The sequence below is a fragment of the Chelon labrosus genome (genome assembly GCF_963514085.1).
Source record: "Chelon labrosus genome assembly, chromosome: 12".
Taxonomy (NCBI): Eukaryota; Metazoa; Chordata; class Actinopteri; order Mugiliformes; family Mugilidae; genus Chelon; species Chelon labrosus.
In genome coordinates this window covers 17,957,060-17,983,482 of record NC_140345.1, presented here as the reverse complement: position 1 = coordinate 17,983,482, position 26,423 = coordinate 17,957,060, and the positions used below count along the sequence as shown (strand labels likewise).

The 26,423-nt window shown below is 39.5% G+C and overlaps 1 protein-coding gene across 1 annotated transcript in view; it reads left to right on the top strand.

Annotated features, from left to right (window-relative positions):
* The window catches only part of LOC311497296 (CUB and sushi domain-containing protein 3-like), a 219,112-nt gene extending 193,118 nt beyond the window's left edge, over nucleotides 1–25,994 (top strand). Inside the window, exons 60-70 of the mRNA XM_084557548.1 lie at nucleotides 3,583–3,756; nucleotides 8,740–8,913; nucleotides 9,561–9,634; nucleotides 10,845–10,956; nucleotides 17,966–18,145; nucleotides 18,582–18,647; nucleotides 20,310–20,468; nucleotides 20,865–20,977; nucleotides 21,703–21,790; nucleotides 22,775–22,916; nucleotides 23,603–25,994. Coding sequence (XP_084413674.1) covers nucleotides 3,583–3,756; nucleotides 8,740–8,913; nucleotides 9,561–9,634; nucleotides 10,845–10,956; nucleotides 17,966–18,145; nucleotides 18,582–18,647; nucleotides 20,310–20,468; nucleotides 20,865–20,977; nucleotides 21,703–21,790; nucleotides 22,775–22,916; nucleotides 23,603–23,762 — 1,442 coding nt within the window. The 3' untranslated portion in view covers nucleotides 23,763–25,994. The remainder of the gene's footprint in view (nucleotides 1–3,582; nucleotides 3,757–8,739; nucleotides 8,914–9,560; nucleotides 9,635–10,844; nucleotides 10,957–17,965; nucleotides 18,146–18,581; nucleotides 18,648–20,309; nucleotides 20,469–20,864; nucleotides 20,978–21,702; nucleotides 21,791–22,774; nucleotides 22,917–23,602) is intronic.
* The last annotated feature ends 429 nt before the right edge of the window (nucleotides 25,995–26,423 follow it).

Genomic DNA, 26,423 nt, shown 5'->3' with positions numbered 1-26,423 from the left:
CACTACTCTCACTTTTCCAATAGCACTTATTTCTCTCACGGGGTAAATGAATAAATAAAGGCAAGAGAGGGGAGTCTGATTACAAAGTGGGTGCTCTACATTAATTTTGCCATTCCTCAATGTGGATGTTGCATTGAGAAGGAATGCACATTTTTACATGCTTTATTTTCCCCTTGTCACTGCTCTCTTCCTCTCCTTTGGTCTCTTTCTAAGACTATCTAGGACAAGCAATAGAAAAGCTCACTGGTAATCACTGCTTTTTTTTAATCATCGCTCACTGACAGCCTACGCAGCCAGATGTCTTAGAAAAGGGCTGTGAAAATATCTATATTCTTTTCTTTCATCTGAAATGGAAAACAGTGCCTCTTGCCGTCAGTTGTTGGACTTTTTATTTTGCACGATTGGGTGTAAGTCGAAGGTGCAGGGGTTCAGGCAGGGCGAGCTGTTTGAAATAGTCATGATGCAGGGCGTCTGTCATCGTGTCAAAGATTTGGATGATGTGCCACAGGGATGTGAGCTGATATTCCAGGAAGGGTGGGGTAAAGACATTGAGGAGGATGTGAGAGGAAAGGAAGGAAAGGCGGGAAGAGAAAATTGAGACTAAAAGAATTTTTACATGTGCCAACCCTGTGCATAATTGTGCACGATGTGTGTTAGAATCATTTTATTTGTGTGTGTGATGTGCATACACACCCTGCAGATGACGCATCCTAAGCCTCACCCAGCAAGGATTCAGTTTGAATCCCAGGTTTGGCATGTTCGGCTAAGAGCCACTAATGCTGCTTAGAAGTACTTAGGAAAATGGGGACACTCTCCGCTTCTCATTCAGTTCTGCCTGCCACCCATGCCTTTAGTTTTTTTTATGTTTTCATTTTTTCAAGTCATTTCTGACGCGGTGCTTACTGAATTAGTAGGCCTACTCCTATAATCAGCGTAATGTTCATGCATGCATGCATGCATGCATGCATGCGCTCACTCATTGTCTGTCTTTCCCTTTTCTCCTTCTTTGTTTCTTTCACACAGACATGCTGTAAGATAACTCTCACGCCCAAACCAACTTTCTTCTTCTTCTTCTTCTTCTTCAGCATCCAACCGGGCATTTTAGTGACAAATTCATAATTGAACTTTAGCATGAGGTGTCTTTTCTTCCCCTCTCTACAGCAACAGCACGGAAATCCCAAACTGAAGACACTCTTGTCTAATTCATAAACTTCAAAGAAAAACAGTTTAAACAGAACTTGTTTCTTCTTGAGGACTTCAGAAACAAAATTACATTAACAAACAGATTATTAAAAAATAAAACAGACTGCCATATTGCCGTAGTTTTGCCTTACAAAATGTATTCATTGTACATCATGGCCTGAATATCTTTCCAAATATAGCATACTTGTAAAGCATATATAGTGTATACGGCTGCAAAATGTCCATATGGAAATGCTTTTGAATCTGCTGCCAACTGAGAACAAAAGACATTTCCACCTTGGGGACAATGTGTGCATATCCCACAGTGGCTTGTTCCAAATTTATTGTTGCTTATTGTGAAGGGAAAAAATAAATAAATAAATCTAACATAGCAAGAAGATGGTCCATCTTGTGCCTACCTTATAATCACATTATTGCTATATAAAGCCTATTTTTGGATGTTTTGATGACGTAATGCCTTTAAAACGTCTGTGCTCTGATTTTTGTATATAAAATTAAAAAGCGGATAGTGAGAAATTAAGCTACTCATTATGTTAAAATCACTTGCCTTTATTCTCTTCATATGCATAGGTTTCAATTAAGTTTAGTTAATTTGGTTTAGGCTGTTTTAACAACATTATATGCTAAATTACAACTTAAATTATCTGCAATGACAGAGGCTGACCAAAGACAAAGGCAGCGTATATTCGTCAAATGCAACAGCAAGTGAATAAATAGATCTCACCTATAGTAATGAATAAGTGGCATCATCAGCTGTGATCTTTATTTGGCATTAAAATCAGCATGCTGACTTCTGGCATGCAGTGTGCCATGGTGCCTGGATGTGCTTCTGATGTGCTTTGAACATGAACGGCAGGATTGTTTTTCATTTGTAAGCTAAGCTACCTAGGTAGTTAACTTTGTGGCTGCTATGCAGCTGGTGTTTGAGCAGAGGAGTTTCGAAAAATTGCCTTCATGTGGCTCCCTCTCTGTTATGTCAGGCATTTGACAAATGAAACCTACTTTGTTGTTGTGCTGCCAGAAGACTAAACCTTTGTCTGAGAACCTTGGTGTTAACATGACAGTTTAAGTAACTCCATTCATAAACTAAATCTAACCGACAGTTGCAAGGCTTGAAGAAAGCCTGACTTCATTTTGCCGATGTTTGTTCAAGTGTTTCATGGGTGTTGATGAGGAAGGATAGCAATGGTATAAACAAGTGCTAAAATTTATTCACATTCCTAAAACCCATATCCCATCTGCGTCCCCACGGGTTCATCTCCAAGTGTGTCAGGACAAACTCAGAGTTTTATTATGCATTCGGTTATTACATTTTTTTGAGCGGAAAGTTTACGGCTTACACCGACACAAGATGTCCCCTCGTTTCTCACAGAAATTTCAGTCTGTGTACTCCAAACAGAAACAGCAGGAAAGTCGTTCACACGCAGAACACACACTATTTCTCCAGGCTAAAGACCTAGTTTCCACGCAGTCCTAATCAACACTGAGTAGAGCGATTTGTGCCGCCTCCATTGCTTCATGATATCTGGAAAAAATACCTATAAGTTGATACATGTTGTGTGGTAGTAATTTTGACATGTTAATTTTTTTTGCATGTGAATGTTAACTTCAGTGTGGCTGTGTTTGAGAAGAAGCATGCACTCTGGGACATTGAAGTATTTTATGATTATGGGGATGAACGAGAAACTAAAACCTGTAGGAATGACAATTTAGTGAAGATTACTGTATTTAATACATTTTAATTCCACTACTTGCTTTTACCATCACCGCCACCACCATTTATCAAAATTTTAATTAGAAATGCAAGACCCAGGGCAGAGCTACATGCTTGGAAACACACATAAATCATAGTAATTATCTGAAAACCATAACACCGTCTGTTATCCTTGAGTTACATCCAATTGCTGTTTTCATTCAGTCAGTTCAAGGTAGAAGACGTTAACTGTGTTTTGTTGTCTTTTTGTTTTTTTCCCCCTCTCAATGATTTTTCATGTTTGTGTCCATGGCTATGTTGGATCCAATATCTTCAAGACCACAGAATTTTCTTGCTTTGATTCAGATTCCCACAGCAAATATTTTGACCATTTTGGTGGGGTTCAGAGGGAGGCAGAACACGGCGCCCATAAACTATCAAAGATTTACCATCTACTACAACTCCTTCATGTTTGCTGTAGACCTTCCAGGGCTGCAGAGGATGACAACGTGCAGCAATTGTGGATTCTTCTCTTTAATGTTTGAAAGGATTTTGCGCTGTTAGACATATAAATAGTTTAAGCTTCAAAATGTCCTCCTGTGATTTTTTTGCTAGATCTTGTTTTTGACTCTAATTTATTCTTTATTCTGATCAAGAATGTGACTGTGTCCTCAATATCCCCACAGTGGTAATGTGTTCTACACCCCCGCCCATCCCCAACGGCCTCCTGGAGGGTTCAGTCCTGGAGTGGGGCACCAGTGTGAGCTACAGCTGTCTACCTGGCTATGAGTTGTCCTTCCCCGCTGTGCTCACTTGCACAGGAAATGGAACGTGGAGCGGAGACCTGCCTCAGTGCTTGCGTGAGTCACCGTTTCTTACCTTCGTCTGTACCCACGCCCCGATCCCGTGATAATTATGAAGATAATTACCGAACTCTGCCGATTAAGTCTCCTTATGTTTGGACTGTAATGATTTTAGTGACTTTTCTGTTGCCATCTGAAACGGGGTTATTCACACAGTGAGCTAAATTGGCTCTTTTCTCTTGATGTCCCTCTTTAGAAATTATCAAGCATATGAAATGTTGGACTCATAATTAAAGTCTGGCATCCTGTCGCTTTCCCTCTTCCTCATTGATTGATCATAGATTCATATTACATCAGTAAGAAAACAAAGATAAAAGATTCTGCCTTGCCTATTTGTCTGTTAAATTACCAGGGTTTCTTTTGTGCATGAAATCTGTAAGACATGAAATGCTGAGAGTTATATTAATGCAGTCAGGCTAAGTTATAATATTGTTCATTTTTCTTTTGGGTAGTCATGGCAGAACTGCTCTCTTGACAGCTATATACTTGCATTTTATTTTACAACCTGTCTCATATGTTCATTACATTAGCTTTGAGTTGTTCTCCCAGGCTAACCTCATTACACCACTTTGCTACGTGCCCTCGTAGTTAATCAAATTAATGAAATGCATGAATAAGTCATGAATTTTTGACATCAGGACCTAGGTGGAAAGACTAAATTCTGATATAAACAGACCAAAACAGAGATGCAGTACAGAAACTACTAGTGTTGACTCGAGCTTCATTATCAAGGGAATTTTTTATTAGCAGTCAATCATATTTAATTACACAAAATGTTAAGAAGGAGAGGGACATGGAATCATATCTGTCTGTGAGAAACAAAATTTAATATTTCCTCGTTAGTACATTATATTTCCTAATTTACATTTTGATTAAATGAAAAGTGAGTTGACCTCATGTGCCAGAGTCAAAGCCACACTGTTGGTGATGAGGATGATGATCTGAGTGGAGCACCGAGTGGACTGTCTGATGCGGCGTACTGCATTTAAATCTTCTCACAATCATCTTTGCAGGCATAATGAATAACAACCTCTGCGATGTAAGACTGCTCAAGTGTGTCTGACAACTGAATCATCCACGCGTTCTGTCAGTCAGACAAAATGAAACCTCAGAAAGTGTCAAGTACTTGTATAGAACTGTCTTGTTAGTGGGATGAATCAGATTCCACTAAAACATTCACAAAAATACTGAAAGATGTTTTTTGTTTTTTTATTTGAAGCATCACCACTTAATCTGGTGCATGCAGGCAGTCCTTTTTGTTTTGACTAGTGAAGTGTAGCACTTTGCATCACACTAATTAATTATTGGAACTATTAAAGGCAAGAGAGGGGAGTCTATTCCAATTCCTTGGAATTATTATCTAAGGAATCTCTGCTGTCGTGATTAGCTACATCCAGCAATAGTTCATTCGGTAACTACATTATATCATTTGCAATGTAAGAGTATGAATGGGGGAGAAATTAGTATTCGGTAATTATAGTATATCAGTTCCCTATGTTGGATCCAACAGAACCTGTCTGAGACCCCTGAGCCCGTTTAAAAAGAACTACATTTATATCTGTGCTCTTTTCTAATTGATGGTAATGACAGAATTTGTTGCTTCTGGTCGTATTCAGTCAGGCAGACACGGCCCCATTTGGGTACTTAGCATCTGAGAGGCAGCTGACAGACGGCTTGTGTTTGTGACCAAGCAACTAGAAGCACAGTACCTCGTGCAGCCATTTGCTCCTCTAAATGGCCACATTGCAGTCGCTTATTGTGATTCATGTAAGTCAATGTGCACAATGCCTTCTGATTGATATCCTGCTTAACTGTAAAAGACCATGCTTGTCTGTTGTGACCAGATGTGTGCTTTAGGAAAGCTAAGTGACCGAATGCGTGTTTTTTCTGGAGGTGCAGTGGCATCTGTGTTCTGATCCTGCATTGCTTTGATATGTCAAACATGTCACGTGGCCATAAAATGGATGAGGTGCCACTTGGTAAATGTGCCGTGTCTAGAAACTGTCGACTGCAATTATGATGAGCGGTCTCATCCTTAAATACGATGCAATGTTTTTTTTCCACACCTCCAAACACTACTGCAGCAGTGTGAGCGAGTAACCTTTATGTTCCTTGATGGTATTTAGTGAGCCTAGGCAGAGAATTGTTTTTGACGTAGTAATTACATTTAATAACTCCATTACGTATGAAATAGAATGCGGGTTCCAATAATTGTGCAAAATTGATGCAAATTAAAAGCCATTGACTATAAATATAACCCAGTGTGATCAGTAAATGACTTGTGTATACAGAAATTGGCTCTCATGCTGCATAACTGGAGTGGGAGCAAGTCTGTGATAAATCACAAAGGTTTACCAAGGCCAATAAATGAGTGTGGAAATAGGAACATAGGGGAAGAAATTGCTGATCATATTTGGTGTAGAAAAGACTATTATCTGTGCATTAAAATGTCAGCACAGCACTTTGAGGCTCAGGTGGTAGATACAATAAATTGTGAAGTCATTATTAAGCCTTAAACCTCACACTGTAGAAATAGCAATGACAATTACTGTGCACACTCTCTTATTAGACACATGCGTTTGTCAGGCAGACGCTGTGAATGCACATAGGCCGGTCATGTATTTGTTTCTATGTACAAGATGCAACAATGAGGACCTCCAAGAAATAGTCGGACCATTACATAACCCTGTAGGTTGAAGGTATGTAATGAAAAATATGTAAGCTCAACAAGAAGAATAATCAGATGCAGATGATGGTTGCATCATTCACTTTGTCTGCAAATTATACCTGGGAAGTTGATTCAATTTAGTTTGTTGCAGCATAATTGTTAAGCCACTGCCCTGCTGTTTATTAGACATGCAAAGTGGTTGCACTGCTGTATATTTCCAGAATATAATTGCAATTCATCTTTAACTCAGCACTTTTTTGCTGAAATACAGTTAAGTAAAACTGCACGAGATGCAATGAATGTGCAAAAGCTCCTTTTTCTGCTTTTATAAGAGTTTGCAGCAAAACAGGATTAAGATGCATGCTGATGTTCCCTATAACAACACATGGGAAACTGCAAGATTCAGTGTCTGAGAATGCTAGTTCGTGCGTCTGCAGGGATAAGTCTGTGATCCCAACTTTGAATGTGGCCTCTGCATACTGATTACTTCAAAGCATTGATAATTCATCAAGGAAGGAGAGAGGCGGTGAGAGAGATTGAGGGAAAAAAAGTTTGACTAGTCCCTCTCCTTTTTCTGTCTCACTCCTTCATCTACACACACATCCATACGCATGCACACACGGGCGCATTAAATATGCTGAGCTTGGTTTGGCCTGGGGCCATGTCTCTTATATATCCATAAAACAGTACATTATTTCCCTGCAGCTTGAAGCTCATGACTGATGTGCATGTCACCTGTTTGGCCTGTGTTGTCAACCCTTCCAAAAAATGCCATCTGAATACTAAGTCTCCCATTTGAGAAGTGACGAGAATCGTTTTTGGATCCAGCAGACATTTGCATCTTTATTTGTTGTCCTATCAAACACGGTCAAACTCCAGCATACTGGGGGGTTGGACCTCACAATGCCTCGTTTTCAGAAGGGACCTCACAATATAGGCAAACATATTCTCCAGGAGAAGATATGTCTCTGAATACAAGGATTTGTTTCTGAGATAACATTTTGCAGTAATGGCTTTATTCAGCCATTCCTACATGGGCTGGATTCTAATCTCCTCTTTTACTAGATATCTGTTATGCCAGGGATTGGCTGTGGGACGACCCCGTTGGTTCCTCAGTTCTAGGAAGAGAGCAAGCAAGAACTTATCTCTGTCTCCAGACCTCCACACAGCAGCACATGTCAGGTCTGGAGAAGCGGTCTGCTTTATTATTGGCTTGATCCCACAGAGCTGCGGCTGCGTGACTGAAGGCTGAGACTCTCATCCTCACCTCTGCTTTCACACACACTGAGCATTTCTCAACCTTATACTGCTAACCTGTAACTTTTAACTGATCAGTATGTTTAGAGTGGATTGATACTTGTAGATTTATAAGATGGGTAAAAAGATACATTGAGAGACTGTAAAATGGCTTACTTCTCCCTCCATCAAACCTATTCAGCCTAAATTATTCCAGTCAGTTTGATTCAATGTCTATAAGCAATAAATTGAAGGAGCAGCAGCAGCGATAATCCACCAGGCTTCATCTGCTGGGACTGTGGCTGGAGTCCCATTAAAGAAGAATATCATACAAGAGGCTTAGAGAGAGCAACAGCAGCAGCAGATGGCTCAAGTCGTGTTAACCTCAAGGCCCTGTCAGAGAAATTAATATTTCACTTGCTAATTATTTTGATCTAAAATTGAGAGCCATGACCCCCCCTCACTCCCTCTGTGCTGCCAAGTTGAATATTCACATACCTACTGTAGCCAGTCACCACGAGGTTGATCGTTGGAAACAAAGAAAAGATTAGACAGAGCAATTCATCCACAGACAGAAATATCAATGCATCTGCCCACATGCAATAAAAAATGGCCAACAGACTTTCTGCAGCAAGCATAATGTCAATGCAATTTGAATAATTTAGTCCTTGAGGACTTTTCGAATCATATAGAAAGACAATGATTTATTTATTTATTTTTTTCAGTCAGGTAGTCAAATAAATAGGATATAATAAAAAGCAACATATATCAGAAGCGATGGAACCACTGTGGGCACTCATCTTCTCATCATGTATTGTTTCATAGCAGAAACCCACACAGCGTATTATTTCTAAATTAAATACTGAGTCGTCTGCTGAATGCTGCATTTTATGAGTTATTAAGTGAAAAAGAAACAGAAGTTTGTATTGCAAAAACAAGGCAGATCAATGATGCATCAGTGTTGACAGGAACAGGAGGAATGGTGCGACTGTGTATATATCCTGTTACAAGAGCATCTGTTTTCAGTTTGTTGGTCCTCATCACGTCAGCAGTGTTGTACATTTCTGCCTCCGCAGCCAAGTTCTGTGGAGATCCTGGTACGCCTTCCAAAGGGCGCAGAGAAGGACGTAGTTTCATCTTCAAGTCGGAGGTGACATTTAGCTGCAGTGCCTCCTACGTGCTGGTGGGATCAACAACACGCATGTGCCAGGATGACGGCACCTGGAGCGGCTCTCAGCCTCGATGTATAGGTACCGAGTGTTAGTTTGGATGGAGATATATTTTGTGTGTTTCAAAACATTTATAATTTTCTGTGGATTTAAATTATTTATCACAGAATCTTGTTATGTTAGGATCTGATATTATCTTGTGTTTTACACAGTGAAATGACAAAAGTTGAAGTGAAATTGAACAAGCATGTCTGCCAAATATGAAGGGTGGCTAGCATGAATAATAAAACACGGCTAAAGGCAAACTAGAGTCAGTAGTCTGCTGAAAAAAAAAGAAATTGCATAATGATGTACATTATTTAGGTTTTTAAAAGCAGTGCTTCATATTTTCAACATGGAATTAAAGCCTAAAGAAAAGTTTCACCAAATGCCCCGTGTCCCAATTTGAATTTGGTTTCACCAATTATTGAAAGTTTGAGAGGTCCGTATTCCTGACGCTTTTAAAAGCCAAGAATTTCATTTTTAAAGAGGTTAGGGATGGCAGGGTAATTCTGCTCGTGTTACGATGCCACTTCAGTAATTGTCCTCTGGTACATGGTACTCCAGAGAGAAATTGCTTTTTCATTATCAATGCTTGGCCCTTTGTCACATTCTCTCTCCCTCCTTCTCCTTTTTATATATTTTGCTCTCCTGCAATCACTCACCTTCACAATGATTTGTTGTACAAGAGCCCACAAGAACCACGTGTGAAAACCCAGGGACACCTGAGCATGGTTTCATGAATTACACAACAGGCTTTAAGGTAAGACCAACACAGACAGCAATGGATCAATGAATTTATGTGCTTTCAATGGAAAAAAAAAGTGTTTCTCAAACAGTGCCAGAAAACTCATATTCTTAGTACGGCGTACGGTAAGCTGACATGCATTATATTGAACCCTGGTTCCATATACAGTATGTAGGTGACATAACAGAAGCTCACAATACACTGCAGGCATGTCACATAAAAATATATTGTGCGTTGACTTTCAGAACACATTTTAAGTAGACTGGTTATTGCACCCAAGAGGCAGAGGTAGAGGAGTGTGCACAAGAAGCATCAGATCAAAAAAACATTCAAAGCTTGTAGCACCACTGTTTTGAGTACTTAGTCCGCTGTCAAATGGGCAGTTTCCTGTGGAATCTCCAGGTGTGGTCATCATTTATTCCTTTGGATGATGTTGCTGAGGTGCAAGGATGTAGCGGTGAAGTGTCTACATACGCATCCCAGGTGTAGGCACCAGGGATGCATATGGTGCATTTGTCTACCTCTGTAACTGTCTCTGTAAAGACATGGTGCGTATAGGTCTTTAATAATGTGCACTGTAAGCAGTCCGAGGGTAGGCATAAAACGAGCAATGCGAAAATGCATCACAGTCAAAAAAAATTGATATCATGACCACTGGTGTGTGCTCAGTGGCTCCCTTGAGATGCTTTCAGCCAGTGTATTTCATTTTATTTCCTCCCTGTTGATTTTCGAGTGTCGCTTACAAGTTAAGTGCAAACAATTTCTCCACAACATCCACCAGAATATCCAATATTAAATTCGCGTCCCAAATGAAAGCAGAAGCAGCTTATTTGGATCAGTGCGTCTAATAGCTGTAGTCTGTGCGTGAAAACCCTGTGACGATGCTGTCTTTACACAGTCGACTGGGAGGGTAGCGGAAAATAAAAGTAATTTATTAAGATAAGAGAAAACCGTTGTGGCTGCATGTTTGTACCAAAAAGTCATCTCCTTCACTTTCTAATGTCTGTGCATCAGTCGAGAACACAAACATGAACCACCGCCTCTAGGAATAGTCTCCATCTGCCTCCACACACCACGGATAATCATTAAAAAAGAGAAAAAAAAAAGAAAAACTTTAGGGTGCAATGTTTTTTCCAAGCTCTTTAGATTTGATGCTGGGAGCTTATTGGCATTTGCATCAGCGTATTGACTCTTTCCACTTTGTGTGCTGTCTGTTTGTGGCCAGGTGGGCAGCAGAATAGACTTCCAGTGCCAACAGGGACACATACTGCAGGGCTCCACCACCAGGCTCTGTTTACCAGATCTCACCTGGACTGGCATCCAGCCTATCTGCATCCGTGAGTGCTGGTTCCTTATGCTCTCTCTATACCTTACTGTCTGTGAACCCCTTCTGGCATCTCGTCATGGTTTATCCGCATTGCTGCCTACTCAGATTCTCTGTTTTTGCTTCTTTTCAAAATCCTCCCCACATCCAACTCCCCACTCTCCCTCTGTCGATGGCTCCTTAAGCTACAAGTTCTCTTATTTGCTGAGTCCCGCCATAACCTCTGACCTGCCAGTAGATTGCAGCCACTGCCTCAATCAACTTGCCATCATTCTGAGAGCGAAGTGTTGACCGTGATTACTGTCATTGTGTTTGAACTACCTGAACTCACGACCAACAACGCACTTGGGTTCTGCAGCTTAGCCCATCGCTTTGCCAAGACAAGTGAATTTCTGAGTTGTGATGTAATCCAGTATCTCAGTGGAATCCCTTTCAGCTTCAGCATTTTTATGGAAATGTTCCCAAAACAAATCTGACTATAAACAACATCTTACTAAGCACTTACACTGTAAATGCATGAGCTGTGCAATGATAAAGGGATTTGGATGATATTTTGTAATCTTGATTTCATAACGACAAGATGATTTGACACTCACTTGAATCCCAGAGACATTTATGCTGAGAAAGCAGAAGCGTTATAATACCTCCCATTCATTCTCTGCCTCTCAGCTTTATGTGTGTGTGTCAGTTGTAGTCAGAGTCAGAATTGTGAATCCTTGAATATGTGCATCTTTTTAGTTTGCATACACTCAGCTGGGAATTCATTAGGTACACCTCACTTTATTAAATCCTAGTTTCGTCAGAGTTAACAAGTTCAGTGTTTATTAACAGTTTCAGAGATGTGTTGATTCAACTTAATGGTCATTTCGGAGGCTGTAATTTGTGATGCTTGTGAATTGAATTGTGTTACGCTGAGAGAGGCTTCTAATATTCATCATCACCTCATTAAAACAGTTAAGAGTGCACGCATGTGGTTGAGTGCAGGCACAGTTCATTTATGCAATAAACACATTTTTCCAATATTAAATGGAAAGCAAATCAGTAAGAAAATATTCAGTTTTCGGTAAAATGTTATCATTTATTGCAGTTTTTACAGTTGTACAGAACATTTTACAATAGAAAGAAGCAGCAAACCTTTCACAATTATTATTACTTTAAAGCTGTAATTGTCATTCATCAAGATTTAGCTTTTCGAAGATTCATTTGAACAGCTTACAGCAGAGAAGAATACAACAACCGCACCGTTTCAGACTTGACAGCTCCTCTGCCTTTTCCTGCTTCACCTGTATCGTCAGACTGTTGACCCTGTCGTCCCGTTCACTATGGAATGATTCAAGATGTTGCACATCCCCTGACTCCAAAATGGCGTTTATTGTAAGCACTGTGATGGGTACCTTGAAATAAAGCAGCAGTTTAAGTCAAAAATAATTATAGGTTAAAGCTCAGGCAAACTCCTGAAACAGCCACTTAAGATTTTTATTATAACCAGAGAAGTGACGTCCTGTGACTGAAAAGGTTTTAGCAGCTGTGTCAGATGAAGAAGAATGTCTCCATGCAGGTAAATAACAAAAACTGAACCACACACTGTCTCCATGCACTGCTGCCAAAATCTCTGAACGGTTCAGATGGCATGGTCTTGGCCACTCTAAGAAAAAAGGAAAAGATAATAACATGTTAACAAAATGCAAGACAAAGCAGTGCACAACTATATGAACTTGCATAGCCTTGAAATTGAATTTTCTTGAAGTATCTTTCAGGCTGTTGTACACCACTTCTCTTTATTATCCTCTTTGGAAACCTAATGAATAATAATGCATCTTGTGTTGTTGTGGAAACACAAGTGAAGTTTCCACTGGTGCTTTTTTTTTAAAGGCGTAATTTAATCCACTTTATCATCACCATCTTAGTATGCTTGTGCCTCAAAATGGGCCACATGAGCCGAGGCCATGAGTCACTCAATTGCTATGCAAATCTATTCTATACTCCTCATCAAAATTCATAATATTTAACCTGTAGCATGTTTAAACATGGTAATTGAGATTGTAGATTTAATAGATTAATAGTGGGATTAATTGATGCCACACTGCCTGATTAAAATCTCGAAATATGTTAACAAAATGGACTTTATATTTGGAAGAAAAAAAGGTTTGTTTTATCTCCTATTACACATTTTAATAGTTTTCATGTGACAAATCATTTTTATGACTATGACTTGTCACTGTGGGTATTAAGATATAAGTGATGCATTGAACCACAGGGAATGATCTTAGAGGATTGAGAGGCAAAAAATATCTCAGCAGCCATAGTTACGTTTAAATTGTTAAGGCAATAAATGTAACATGATATCCTGTATAAGACATGATGTTTCGAGGCTCTTAACTTTCTTGACTCACGCTGCTCTGCAGGTGTATTTCTTTGCCAGGTATGTCTGCCTGCTGAGGCTGCAGTGTTTCAGAGTCTGCTCTCTGGCACTGGTCCATCACCTGTGAGGGCTTGAAAAATGAACAGATTTTCTTCTTCCTTCCTCCTGTCATTGTTACCGGTGGAATTAAAATAGATAAATCTCTCCCTGATGATCAACACATTCCCCCACCATGCAGTTTTAGGAATGAATCCTCAAATATGTCGCCTTCGTGTTACACAAACATCGGTGAAGTTAATTTTGCAGCGTTGGCTCATTAACTGGTGAGAAGTAGAACCATCTAGTTGATGTTATGCATTAATGTTGTACGGCAGGTGCTCTTTTCTGAATATGTTGTCAAAATAACTTTCTAACTTTAAATCTGTTGGTCTGGTATATGAATATATATTGTTTGTGCAAGAAAAACAAGAAGCCAGTCTTATTTTCTGTTTATACAAGACAAGAAACAAAATCCCTGTGGACTTGCGTTGCTTTCTGCTGGTCATACAGTGTGACCTGTTCTTCTGTTCTTCTGCTTAAGTTGATAACACTGTCTTTCAACATTAAACATTTACTGTGCTGGTGGAAAAAGTCAAGTGAAACCCTTCAATTTAATAACACGTCCAACTTTTTTTTTGGCAGCAACTACTTCAAACTAGTGTTTCTGGTAGCTGCGGATCAGACTGCACAACTTTCACAAGGAATTTTTTGGCAGAGTGTCCTTCTCATTTTTTCACCTCGGTGAGAACTTCTGTGTTTGAAATCATCTTTCCTGTGCACACCTGCTTCTACTGAGAGCAGACATCGTCTATCTTTTTATAGACCGATTGTCTAACCAGTGGACTGATGAATATCTAAACTCTTCAGGACGACTTTGTAACCTAATCCAATTTTATGCAAATCGGCCAAATCTTGTTTCAGACTCCAGTGACCTTTTTATTTCATTAGCATAGATGGTCACATACTTCTTTTAAAACCTACACTTGGAGCCCAGTGGTGAGCTCATTATGGACCAGAGCAACATAACTACTTGTCTGTTATGAGCTTATGTTCGTTAATTCTGTCTTTTTCTAATAGTACACATCAGTGAATAGTGCATTCGTGTAACTACATCCAAGAGTATAGCTTATAAAATATAAAAACCAAAAAAGCTTATGATATAATTCAGCTTTAAGATAAAATGATTGGTTCATTTTCAGTTTCTTGATGCTTGAAGATGGGCATCAAGGATCAGAGGGCTGTCTGGCCCATAATATATAGCGGATAAATAGTGGTATGTATATGTATTTGGTTATGAGTGCTTTTGTATGGATCCAACACTCTGTGCTGACCCGCGGTCATAACAGAGTCATAAATCCTCTAAAATACCTTTCTCTATGATTAAATGGTCCTCTGATGCTGTGAAGCCACTTAAATGGATTTTAAAGTGAAGCCAACCAATCCTGTTCTGCTAGTGAAAGCAAAATCTTGGACGGATTATCAACACAATAAATTTAAAAGATGCAACAGACACAAGCCAGTGTTGAATATCACTGGATTTTAATCACGTTATCTTTCTATCAGATTAATAGTTTTGCTTGTAGGTAAAAACTTCTAAATCCCCTGATTTCTCACAAGCTCAGTAATATGTTTAAATTCAAACGTGATCGGTATTGGGTCCAAAGCTTTAACAGGTAACAGAGTCGGTGTCAGAACCTGCAGGAACCTTTAATAATTTGTCATTTTGTACTAATATTTGACAAAAATGCTACAAAGAAAACCTTTTAACAATTCAAAAGTTTACTTTGTCTACTTGTCCCCTGTCTGCCGTCACTAAAGCTGGCCCTGCCTCCTTGTCTCTTAACAGAAATCCATCAGCAGGACTGTCTCTGTGTGTCTACCTCTAGCTGTTCCTGTCTGACTCCTTAGTACTTCCAACTAATGCACTCTGTCTCTATCAGATACCAAGTTTGAACTAAGAACATTACATGTTGTTGTGTGGCAGAAGAAGTGTCCTTGTAATGTCAGCAGTGAGGCCACTGTGCGGTTTCCAAGTGTAAATAAACATGGCACTGGCAACAGAACGTGTTGAGGGACATGACACGTCTTTGATACAGCAATTCGTCGGCCTTGTAAGTGTCTTTAGTATTCATAGTCTACAGACTCGACAACAACTCTTGACGTGTGCTCACAGTTTGTCATTTTAAATGGCTTACATAGACTTCTAGTGATCATGTAGTTTATTTATATATTTATGTCTCCAGACTTCATATCTGCAACTTCCCTTCTTTCCAACAATGTCAATGAAACACACATTTTTTTTCTTACTTGCACACACAGTTGACTCAGTCAGTCTTTCTTTATGCGTAATAAAATGTCTTACTCTTTTGCATGTACCTTGCTAGATGTTGGCACACAACTGTCACCTTGATGCACCGGTCTAGAGCGTGGACATTATGTCTGCCAACTCAACATAATTTTACCAGCTCAAACACCAGCAGAAGAAGTATCCGCAGAGAGGGATTTCCTGCCACTGGATTTCATCCTGACATCCCCTCCGCACCGCACTGCCACTAATGTCATTAAGAGGCCATGAAGGACCAATTTGGGTCTGTGACTCACTTGCAGCCATCTCTCATTTGACAGCTGGCAGCATATACTGTCACTCACAAGCTGCAAAACTATTTCACTATTTTTACATTATTGTTGACGCCTCAGAGGCTTGTGACTGTTACACTCCTTAGTGTTTTCCGACGGTGCGGCGTGATTTGCATAATTTTTTGTTTTGGAGAGAGTTTGTTGATGTGAAAAATTAAACCGTGTGCACTGAACCCACTCATGAGAAAATGCAAATGTGTAATGCGGTCTATAAGAGAGAGAGTTTACGATTGTTTTGGCAACACTAAAGCAGACAAAGCTAAACAATGCATTTAAATGTTATTCTTAATGAGCATGTCTAACCTGAATAATTTCATCAAGTGAATAAACACATACACATGCTTCAGCCAACCTCACTTTTTGCACACATTGCTGTAACTTGTAAAACTCCAAAAATGAAAAAATCTCTCCTTGACAAAAGGATTCAGACACTAAATTCACACCCGTCTGTAAGTAGCCAGTTTGTCATCACTTACAGCCTCAGATCGTCTTGGGGAAGTCTCTGGAAGCTTCTCACACCTGGATTTAGCCAGTTTATCTCATTCTTTCTGGCAGATCCTCTAAAGCTCCATCAGATTATATAGAAAGCATCTCTAAACCGCCATTTTCAAGTCTCTCCTCAAGAATTCTCTAGGATTAAAGTCTGGGCTGTGGCTGTGTCACTCGGTAACAATCATGTAACGCTGAACCGTCCTCCCTGTAGCCTCAGGTGTTGCGCACTTTTGGCTGCATTCATCCTTCCCTCAGTCCTGACCGGTCTCCCAGATGCTCATGCTGATAAGAACACACACACACACACACAGAGCCTGATGCTGCCACTACCATGTTTCACTGTTTGCATGCTTTAAAACTGATGAGCACTGCCTGGTGTTCGGTAGTCCTCATTCTTGGAGTTCTGCTCAATTAGTTCAGTTTTGACTCATTGAACCAGAGAATTGTTTCCCTCTCTTAGAGTCCTTTAAGTGGCACCTGATATATCTCTAAGCAGACTGTGTCTTTTACTCGGAGACGCTTTGTCTAGCTGCTTCACCATAAGGGCCTTATCGATGGAGTGCTGCCAAGATGGTCGTCCTTGCAGCAGCTTCACCCGTCTTCACTGTGTCCCTGGTCACCTCCCTGACCAAACAACTGTTTGCTCGGTTACTCAGTTTGGTTGGGAAACCAAGTCTAAAAAAAGTCTTCTTCTATTTCACAATGATTGAGTTCACTGTGCTCCCTTTCAGAGAGTCTTTAAATTGTTTTGCCCTGATCGATTCTTTGCTGTAGCGAATCATATGAATACTTTAGTAAATTAAGAATTTAAGTGTTTGATTTATATTAAGTTTGCAGAAGTTTCTATAAATAGGGTTTTGTTTTCTCATTATACATTATTGAGTATACATTAATGGGCAAAAAATGACAATTGTGTTAAAATAAAATTACATTTACCATGCTGTAAAGTGTGTAAAAAGTGAAGAGCCTTGTAGCTCACGGTACGTTTTCACTGAGCTCCAGAGACGTCTTATTGGCAAATCATTTTATTCAACATTCTGCCTTCTTCCGTGTCTGAGTGCGTTTGATTGTGCAACTGTTATCCACAGTCATACCCACTCCCAATCACTTTCACTTTTGGCTTTGTTTTACAAGAATACCATTGACTTTAGTCCATTTTGTTCTAAACATTACAAGGTGCATAATCCAACCCACAAGCGTCCATATTCAAATCTGAAAAGAAACTTTACTTATTAGGGTATCAATAAGCTTCCTAATAACTTCACAAACTCAATTAAGGTGTAAGATGAATGTGTTACCTTTTTTATTCTTTCTTTTTTCTCTCCACCTCCCCTATCTCTCAATCTCTCTGGCCTCAATTAAGGGCTTAATTATCTTTTGTCTTTCTATGCATCTGGGTGTGTGCATGAGTGTGTGTATTTGGCTCCATTTATATTGTGTGTCTGCAGCTGTGTGTGTGTACCAACACATTTGCCCTCTGCTTGATCTCCAGCCCACTCCTGCAAGCAGCCGCGGAGTCCAGTCAACGCAGACGTCACGGGACTAGACCTGCCCTCCTACGGTTACACCCTGGTGTACACCTGTCAGCCAGGTCATTTCCTCTCCGGGGGTTCAGAGCACCGGGTCTGCCGCTCTGACGGCAGCTGGACTGGCAAGGTGCCTGTGTGCAGAGGTACGTAGTTGGCAGAGGTCAGCAGGGGTGGATGATGGAGAAGATGGGGTGAACGTGTAGATGGAGTCAGAGGTAAAAGGTTGTGCATAAATATGGAAGCTGTGGAGGCGCTGAGTGTATGCACAGAAGGGTTTGTGAACACTATTTCAAATTCTGTGCTATGTAATGTTTGCCAGTTATATCAAATATACTGATGATCAAACATAATGAGGTGCTGTGAACCCACAAGTCACTGCATTGTCATTCAGTTCCGACGAGCCGCTTAAGACTTTATAAGTTTCCACCAGCAAACTTGATCTTAACAAACTAAGGAAAAGTTTAACTCTAACAGCATGTTACAGTTGAATGATGTTTACTTTGGAAACATCCTCCTGCTGTTAAGCTTTGCTGTGATTCACTGCTTCTTTGTAATATACATATTTATGTTCTTCCATAGCTGGCTCCAAATCACATGAGAAAACTGTCAAATCTGTACCAGGGACTCCAAGCCCTAAAATAAATGGTGAGTATTGAATTATTCAAGCTGTTTAGCTATTAGAGGCACAAGCTGGCATTCATATACAGTATGTGTGTGTTGATAGGAACATTATCAGTTAAAGGAACGTTTTGTTTCACAGATTGAACAGAATCTTATGAATTCTCCACTTAGAAGTGGTGACTTTTTGCATCCCATGTGCTCTGTGTAGTGTGAGAAGTGCAGTTCTCTGCCTGCCCGCTATGTTTGGAGTAATAATTAATTACAATTACAATATACCTCCATTAAAATCACAATAACAATGCTTGACTGTCTTTTAATCCCTAATATTTCAGCTCAATGTCAGGGTGTAACTGCATACAAAGATTTAATTATTATTATTCAATTATTGACACAGAACCTGGTGTTTACATGTCTACAACACACATGCAACCTGCTTCTGTCTTTGTGGTCCAGTGTGTCACTTTCTTAGTAATTAAGAGTCAATAATTACAACAAAACATAATTAAATGTAATTAGTACCAGGTAATATTAGCATCGGCAATGTCTCCAGGCTATGTGCAATTGTAAAATTAGAAAATACTGGTGCAACAAGGCAGTTACTTGTGTGTATGAATTACTTTTATAAATGCATGCAAGTAACTGGTAGAGATGTTTCTCTGCATTTGTTATCTAAATATTCAAAAGGCTCTGATGTTGCCTTGAGCATCAGTGAGCATTATAATACAACAAAGAAACTGCTAGTTCAGAATGTTCTAATAGAAACTGACAATCACAAATAATTGGTACGTACCCTATGTGTGTTTGGAGTAGGAACATCCTTCCAAAAGGAAATCTGAATTTTCAGAGCCAGGTCCTTGACAGAACATTAGGACAGGTTTTCTCTAAGTTGTTGCTTTTTACCCTTACCTGATGCCTTCTGCTATTGACATTCACATCCCCATGAGCTTCACCTATACTCTGTACTCGATAGCAAATTCTGACCCGCTAACATCCTGATAGAGGCCATTCTGCACCTTTTGAGTATAGTGACTTAAAATTTAGTTAAAATCACCATATTCTAAAAAAACAAATTCTTGTGTTTGTTTCTGTAAATGTGGTCATAAAAAACATACATATATGAAGTTTACAGTATCCTCATGGTATCAAGTGTTCTATCTGTAAAAGCCCGTGCCTGTAATACTGATCCCAAATCAACACCATCACTTTTTCTGTTGTCAGTGTCACACACAGGAATGAGCCGTCAGCATATTACTTGACATCTACTTTAAGCCTCCTTTCTAAAACTTAGTGGTAAATACTAAGTAATTATTCTGCCTATGATTACATTTATGATAAACAGCCCCCTGACTTTTCTCATAATGACTCCTGGATGCCTAATAAATAATTACCAGAAGATAATAAGTGTGCAGTAAAACAGCTAGAAAAAGTTTTATCGCAGCTATTAAAAAAAGTTCCACAGTTTTCACAGTTATCTCTTTCTGAATGTGTTTAATTGTCATTCACTGAGGTTGTCAAAGTACATCAGGAACTTGATATTACTCATATTGAACAGATTTTCTTCAGCTGTTTAATATGTAGATTCTGCTGCATTTCTGACCATCCTTCAACATGTTCAACTTTCGAAAAGCGGTTGTTTCCTAGGGATTTATTTCATTTATTTCTCGTGTGTTTTATTTCCTATAACAGTTCCTGATGATGTCTTTGCCCCTGATTTCGTCTGGAAGGGCTCCTATGATTACAAGGGCCAGAAGCAGCCGATGACTTTGACAGTCGCCAGCTTTAATGCCACGACGGGAAAAGTCAATGTAACTTTAACAGACAGTAGCGTGGAGTTCCTCCTCTCTGGTGAGTCATCTATAAATCATCTGTCTCCTGCCTCCTCCCCTGCACCTCCCCCCTCCTCCTCTCGCTACCTCTGTGTGTCACTTCCATTTATTTTGAGGGTGCCTCATGTCAATCAGTCAATCACCGAATGATCTCATGCATGAGAGTGGAAATTAACTATTGGCTCTAAAGACGGATGTATTAGTCTGCACTGACTAACTGCCCACTCAAGAGTCACTTGTCTCCTCCCCTCCTCCTCCCCTCCTCCTCCCCTCTTCCTCCCCCAGCAGTTTTTCTATTTTCTTTCCTTTTCTCCTGCCTTTCTGTATTTTCCTTCCTCCTTTTTTTTCCCCACATTCCACCTCACTCATGTGTCTTTACTCACATCATTTCTCTCCTTGTCCTCTACCCTTGTAGGAGTCTACAAACGCCAGGAGGCACGGTTAATGCTCCTGCTGTACCAGATGAGAGCACTGGCCCACAGCTCCTTGAGCAGGATTACTGAAGAAACCTGGGCAATGGACGGATTTGTGAGTATACACAGGACATTCCTACCAGGAAATTCGTCCAGCCATGAGCTGCAGCTGGTTTTTGTTTTATTGTATTGTATGAAAAATTGGAACTGTAACTACTTAGGAGCCAAAAATACGCCTTCCTTGGACTGACTCAAACCTTTGTTCTTTAAACCTCATTATTAGCTTGCTGTTGTCCTACATAGGGTGCCAAGACAGGAAAACTAATCTCAATACATGAGAAGAAAGCGTAATAGTAATTGCCATGTGTTTATGCTGACACATATTTACATTGGCTGCACATCAGATGCATCAGGCACAGTGTATGAACCACGTCTGCGCTGACTGTGTGCTGAACAGACACAGCTGACGTCTAAGGGACCTGAAACAACTCCAGAACAATTTTTGTTGGTGGAATTGATGCTCCTTTTCTAAAATTAACTTCAAGGTCCAGCTCATAACAGCCTGTGACAGGTGACTGCACTCCACTGAGCTATTGATAGCACATAGTTTTCTCAATTGATAGTTTCCAAAAAAAAAAAACACAGGTGTTATTTTTGAATGTAGTATGACAGAGCGTGTTGACTGTCGTACGAAATACAGTACATCTGCGGTGTTTGATGTGGTGAGGAATAGATGTGTCGCTCTCATAGGTGCCCAAAAAAACCCACATTTATTCTTGCATTTAAAACAAAACGTAGTCTACCATTAGTCAAGCTCTTTTTTTCTTTTTTTTCTACCAGGTTTCAGCTGAGCCTGAGGGCGGCAGCTATGTGTTTCAAGGCTTTATACAGGGTAAAGACTATGGACAGTTTGGACTGCAGAGGCTTGGTAAGCGTCTTCTTAACGATCATAAACGTCTCATAGCCATTGTTCACTCGTCATCATCCTCCATTTTTCACCATAAAAAAAAAGTATGGGGTGATATTTAAACCCCTCTTCCCTTTAAAAATCCATTTAGCTTATTATTACTTAACCTGATGTCTGAGCTTCAGTGTGCAAATTGATGTGAGTTTGCTCCTCGGCAGCTGTTCACACATTTATCCACTGAAGGGAGTTTATATGTGCTCACCTTGAAGATGCATATTATGCAAGCGTGATTTGTGACATTACAAGTAGTTTGGGAGTCGGTTTTCTGGTCCGATGTTCAATTTCTCTCGACCGAGTCTCTCTGGTCATGCTCTATTTATGCAAATACTGCATAGTCTGAACACAAGTAGGATGTGGAATCTTAAAAACAACAGCACACAAACATGATTCATGTAATTTAATGTCATTTAGAACATTATTTTTCAACCTACAAACTGAGGCCCAAAACCGGGTATTGGGTTTCGCTCTATTAAAATCTGCTATCACTCTGGACATGGTATGTTTCAATAACTCTACACTACTTGTATTGGCAGCATGCGTACGTTTCTAGCACATTGCTCCTAATAGTGCTGTCAGCCTCGCGCCCGAGTCGCACACAAGCTGCAGATTATCCCCTTCAGCGTCATTGTCCTTCATTTCACTGCTGCTGTCATCGTCACGATTGTCTTCAACCAGATTATCACAGTCACAGTAATGATTATCAGTGTGATCATTACGACTGCCGTCTTTATCAACTGGCTGCTGTGTCTGCTGCTTGTCAACATGATAAACGTCGTCGCCGTCATCGTTGTCGTCATCCTCATCGTCACCAGCAGATGATACGTATCTTTCAATTATTCCATTCTGTCTGTCTGTGCCATTTTTTTTTTAAATCTATAAATGAAATACAGCATATTGAATATTTTACGTATTCTCTGGGTGAAAGTAATGTTTTTTTTTTTCCAGGTTTGAGTGTGAGAGAGAATGTAACACTCACTGACCCTGAAACCAATGTCTCCACAAACAGCAGTTCTGTTGCTGTCGCTATCCTTGTGCCTTTCTTTGCTCTCATCTTCGCAGGCCTTGGTTTTTATCTCTACAAGCAGCGGTATGTGGTGCATACTTGTGTCTTTCGTATTAGCTCTATCTCTTTGCTTCCAACAAAGAAAGAACGTAAAACATTTTTTTTTTTGTCCCAGGTTAACTTTTAATTATCTAAGATTGATCTGATTTTGAAAAAAAATGTTTGAATCCCAGATTTCTGAACATGTTTGTAAAGATTAGATGATATTAGCTGTGGTTTGCTTCCATAGCCTGCTTTACTGCAGTGAAGTTGTTCACTGAATACAGTAGCGTACTCGTGACAGACTTCAAAGCATGATGCAATATTAGTCAACATGTTACCATTCAAACCAAATTAGAAAGCAGCATATGTCATGCATCTTTAATGAGAACTACTTTGATCCAGTGTGTATTGTATATATATATGCTCTATGTACTGCACAGTGTGACTGTGTATCGTATGATTTTGTCTTAATTTAAGATGAGCAGTTCATACGCACACTCTGTGACGTGCAGATTCTGCTCTCATTATGTTAGTTACCAGTGAAAAGGCATAGGGCTCCTCTGACTGCTCCTTTCAACAATAATTACTATTCAGCCTAATTTACCTACTGCGGCTGTCCACGCCAAGATAATGGAAACATGCTTATTTGATTGGAAGGAGCAGAGATAATTAAGATACTCTCTATCAACTAATATGCAACCTCCCTTTTTTTTTTCTCCCTCCCACAGAAAAACAGATAAAGCGCAATATACAGGATGTTCTGTCCACGAGAACAACAATGGACAGGCCACTTTTGAGAATCCCATGTACAACACAAACACAAAAGCTGCTGAGGGGAAAGTTGTCCGCTTTGACCCCAATCTCAACACCATCTGTACCATGGTTTGATGTCTTCTGAGAGGAGGAGGGAGAGGAGAGAGGAACACGTGGAGATGGATGGAGAATAAATCCTCTCCTTGTTTGCTTCACGTGAATATATATATATATATATATAGAGAGAGAGAGAGAGAGACATATTTATACTTTTCTTGTTTCTGGTGACACAGCAAAGACGCAGAAATTGCTCAGAAACATAAAGCACATTTTCAGCAACACTTAAGGTAGTTGCAATCGATCGTACACTTGAGGTGAAGGATGAAAGTGAGATGAAGGGGAGGTTCCACACCTTTTCAGATCTTCCCGTAGCGCGGTGAAGAGAAGTGTTTTTGCACTCTATGAGTGTTGGCTTTATGAATAAAAGAGCCTCTGGCATATAGATAAAATGGAGTATTCTATGCTCTGTAATATAAACATAGCGGGGTGATTTCACAATGCCAAATGAAAAATTTAATTATTTTCTTTTTCAAAAAAAAACAGCCCAGCTCTAGATCCTCTTCTTTTGTTTTTGTCTCAGTCTTGAATTCGTCCTGATGAGATGAGGAGCCCCTCAACTGTGAGTTGATCAATGTAATCTGTTTTCTATTTTCCAAGCAGTAGGGTATTAAAAAGGAGACGATGTAGTAGAAAAAGAAACTGCCTCCCTTTGAGAAACGTCAGTGCTCTATTCTGTTCACACAGGTCAATTATACCTCTTAATTGGATGGAACCTCCTACTGACGAAATATAAGGGCAGGGATTTAATTACTGAAGTGCAGTGCAATTTCTCGAGTGCCACAGGGAATGCGAGGGCTTTTATTGTTACGATGCAGGTTCTCTGACAACAGTAGAGTGCATTTTCTTCAGCAGATATAAATATATATAGTCTACATTAAGGTTTATTATCGAGTTGTGTGCAGTGAATTTGTTTTTGACATAAATGTTCATTTAATATGCTGACTGGCTGGAGAGAGCGAGACGAGATTTTGTACCTTTCAATACATGAGTTATGTGGGGGGAGTATTTAACTTAACTTTCTTAGTGTGATTATTTTTTCAGCCTGAAATCACTTTGTTTAAACCAAATTTGGAGTGAATAAACCCCAGCCTTGAGCCCGTATATATCAAGTTTCTCAAAGTAGGAGTTTCCTGCTCAGTTGTTTCAGGTTTTATAAAACGGCAAGGTCGAGATTATATAGAGTGCACAGAACCTACAACTGGCCAGGTTTCCCAGAAGTTTATTTAAGCCTGGATTGCAGTAAATCAATGCACAGATATGCCAGTGGGCAGTGTGAGGTGGGATGAAGCTGGATGTCTTGTTTTTGTTTATAAAAATAGTTTGACATGCATCTGCCTTATTTTAGAATAACTCCAAGACATAATGCGTACCATATCATCTCTGGTTTTCAGAGACGGAGCAGTGTGTGTTTGTTTTTTTCTATAAGTCTTTTGGGAAACCGTGCCTTAGTAAATTCTTGATCCATACTCCTACTCTAAGACACTTGATGAATACACGGCCTTGGCCTATTTTATTAACGCCCACTGACACAAATGGTTATTTCAGCATCCTACAGAACCATCAGCTTCTGCCAACAAATGTACAGTATACAAGAAAGAATTTGCACACTTAAAAATGAGCCACCATCGTTATTGTACTATCATCCGGTTATGTTTTTAAAATGGATTTGACACTGTCATCACATTTCTACATCATTGCAGTGCCTTGAATACTGTATGGGCATACGTTGTTAAGGGAGACATAACATTTAATTCATTAGTGACAACTGCACACTAGTGTGAGTTATCTGCACAGTTTGCAATGATTTAGCAGAGTGATGTCAGATGGTTTAAATGTGGAGAGGCGTCGAAAAGCAGCTCATAGTTTCATAACTGTGCATGTTGGCAAAAAGTGATCCAGTATAGCAATTGCTGCTATCGTACTTTGTACCACTACTGTCATTGCTATCCCATTTTGTACATTTATACAGTTTTGATACTTGATGGCATTCTTTGGCAAGATGTCTTGTGTTATCGATAATGTAATATATTTTGCGAGTTCATATTTCTTATGGATGATGAAAAGACATGCATCTGGGTAAAAACACTAAACGAAAAAAATTAATAAAACAACACAACAACAAAATAATATAAAACAAAACAGTGAATCTGTCTTAACATCCAGAGACTCCAGAGTAGAGTAGAATGCTTTTAATTAATTGTACCACACAATTGTTATCCCATTCAAGAAACTGTGTAAATGAATATGTACATATTACAAGATTTTTGTAAAGAGTTATATTTTTTATGCAAATAAAGCATTTGTAAGTTATTGAATATGTTGTGTAAAATTTCACATGTAAATGTCATGTAAGATCAAAAAAATTTTGTATTTTTTCTTTATCAGCAATGTATAAATCGTTAATTTATATATAAAATACAAAATAATGACCTTGGGTTGATACTGTCTTTTATTTATTGAGATTTGATGACCTCTTGTTATAAAACTACGCACTCTGCTGCAGGATTTGAACCATTATCACTCAACATTTAGTGTGCTAAGCAGAGAACATGTTCAGTAGCTGTTTCCTGCTTGGTTTCACTGAAACTGTCTTTGTTCAAGGGATTCTGTAGATTTTCAAAGTGTGCTGATAGCTGATGTGACCGGGCATAATTTGACTTTTCTATCAAAAGCATC